The sequence below is a fragment of the Doryrhamphus excisus genome, chromosome 5 (assembly GCF_030265055.1).
Source record: "Doryrhamphus excisus isolate RoL2022-K1 chromosome 5, RoL_Dexc_1.0, whole genome shotgun sequence".
NCBI lineage: Eukaryota > Metazoa > Chordata > Actinopteri > Syngnathiformes > Syngnathidae > Doryrhamphus > Doryrhamphus excisus.
In genome coordinates, this window is record NC_080470.1 from 24,465,401 (window position 1) to 24,467,636 (window position 2,236).

The following is a 2,236-nucleotide window of genomic DNA, read 5'->3' on the forward strand; positions in this document are numbered from 1 at the left end:
TTATAGCCAGCAGCTACCTTGTTTACATATTTTATGTAGTAAAAAGTATAGTGTGCTGTAAGGTCATCACCATGCTAGCAGTTAGACATCTGCTAGCTTGTTTATATATATTGTGTAGTATTGGCTATTTTTTTGTTGGACCCTTCTTCCGCACGAGTCAAGATGGGGTCATCGGTGAGGAATCATAATGACACACAAGCAAGAGACATCAAGAGACGTTGTCTTAGTTTATTATGTACAATAAAATAGTCTATTTACATTCTCTCTAAGGTTTGCATTTACAAACTGTCGTGGTTGTCGGGCGGAGGACGACCAATGGGAAGCGGTTTTGCAAGAAAACGTTGTCTCAAAATGTCTTTGACATGTCTTCAAGGCAGCCTCAGAGGTGAGTGCGGGCAGTGTCATGTTCCTGACATGGCAGCGGAGTAGAACCAGCTACTTGAAATAACGTTCTTGCTGACTTGGCATCTTTTGCATTCATTCATTCATTCATGGCAACACGCCGGAAGGCCCACTTGGCGTCCAAAAGGACGTCCTCCCCTCTCACATGTGTCTCTTCATGTGTAGGGCCAGGTGGTCCGACCTGGAGAAGGCGCGCTCGCACAGGTGACACTGGAAAGGTCGATGTCCGGTGTGCTTCCGGAAGTGACGCGTCAGCTCGTCGGAGCGCGCAAACTTCCATCCGCATCCTTCCCACGTGCAATGATAGGGCTTCTCGCCTGCGAGAGTGGGGGTACAGCGTTAAGTGACGTCACACACAGGTGATTGTGATGGGAAGGGGGGTGTGGCTTCTTACCTGTGTGCGTCCTCAGGTGCGCCTTGAGGTGCGAGCTCTTGGTGTACGTCTTTCCGCAGCCCGTGAACGTGCACGTGTGCGTGGCCGTGCGTTTCCGGGGCCAGGAGCGCCGTCCTCTCCTGGGCTTGCTGTCCATCATGTCGAGCGGGGACGACGGCGGCGTGAGCAGCACGCGCTGACTGGAAGTCTGTTGCTGCGCGTGCACGTCCTCTGAGAACATGGCGGGAAAGTGATGGTGGGGTTGGGTGTGCGCGCCCACCGGAGGGAACTGAAGCTGGAAGCCTCCTGGATGCTGCTGAGGGTGATGATGATGATGATGCTGGTTGAAGCCCTGCGGGAAGGTAAGCGTGCACGCGCGCGGATGCTGTCCCTCGGAGGTGATGAGGTCGTCGGGGCTAAGGGGGGGCGTCATGCTGCCCTGGGGGGAGCTGGCCAAGCGAGGCTGGTGGTCGTATGCTCGCATGCACGTCACGCTGCCCTCCTGCTTCATCTTGATGCAGTTCTGCGGGACCAGACCCAGTACAGGTCCGTAAGAGTCCGCTGAGGGCTCCAACTTGATGCAAGGGGGCTCTGCAGAGAATACCTCCTGCTGGGAGGAGCTGATCAGAAATCTGCCCTGGATGCTGGATCCGAAACTGCTGCCGTCCTCGTCCGAGCGGAGCAGCTCAGCCATCAGGCTGCTGTACGGCGGAGGAGGGGGGGCACTCAGGTCCGGGATGGACGTGTAGTCCTGCTGCTGCTGATACCCGGACGCCCCGCAGTCCTGAGTCCGGAAGGAATCTGTTGTAGCTCCGTCTGCACTCATGGCGCTGTACGCCAGGATAAAGTCCAAGTCTAGGAACTTGTCCAGCTCTTCGTCGTCTTTTCTGCCCCCGCAGCTCATGTGGTCCCTCCAGACCTGGATCACAGCGGCGAGTTAGGTGACGTGAACCAGACAACGTCGAGCATCGTGTCATGAGGTGAGGTTATACTTACATCCTCCCAGCTTTTCTCCTTCTGGATGGAGAAGGTGGAGAAAGACGGCAGAATGGTCCCGCTGGCGGCCATCTCCGAACCAGAAACTTCTACACCTCGGAGGAAGAGTGTGCGCCTGGAAAGAAACCGGCCAGTCGTGCCGATGTGTGCCGGTGTAAGGTGCCTCTTCCCCGGGGAAGAGGAAGCTGAAGAGTCGGTGTCAGACGAAGAAGATGGAGAAGAGGCGCAGGTGTGGAATGTGTTGAATGTACAACAGTCGGCTACTTTAAAGTCCTCCTGGTGCTCAGACACGCCCCCTGCCTTACAGACACGCCCCCTGCCTTACAGACACGCCCCCACGCAGCACTATCCCTCCTCCTGGACCTCCTACAAGTAGAACACCTTCTGGGTCTGATCCATTCATAGTTGTGCAAAGGAAAGTGCAGGCAGCATCTTGTCTTCAGAAAAAGTCATTCTTACCACTTC

The 2,236-nt window shown here is 55.4% G+C and overlaps 1 protein-coding gene across 1 annotated transcript; it reads right to left on the reverse strand.

The window, feature by feature from the left end:
- Positions 1–220: 220 nt before the first annotated feature.
- Positions 221–2,032, reverse strand: LOC131129567 (Krueppel-like factor 2). Its single transcript, XM_058073259.1, has 3 exons — positions 1,772–2,032; positions 797–1,694; positions 221–719 (listed from the first exon to the last, which is right to left on the reverse strand). The coding sequence occupies exons 1-3, from the start codon at positions 1,841–1,843 to the stop codon at positions 544–546; spliced, it is 1,146 nt and encodes a 381-aa protein (XP_057929242.1). The 5' UTR covers positions 1,844–2,032; the 3' UTR covers positions 221–543.
- Positions 2,033–2,236: the final 204 nt, after the last annotated feature.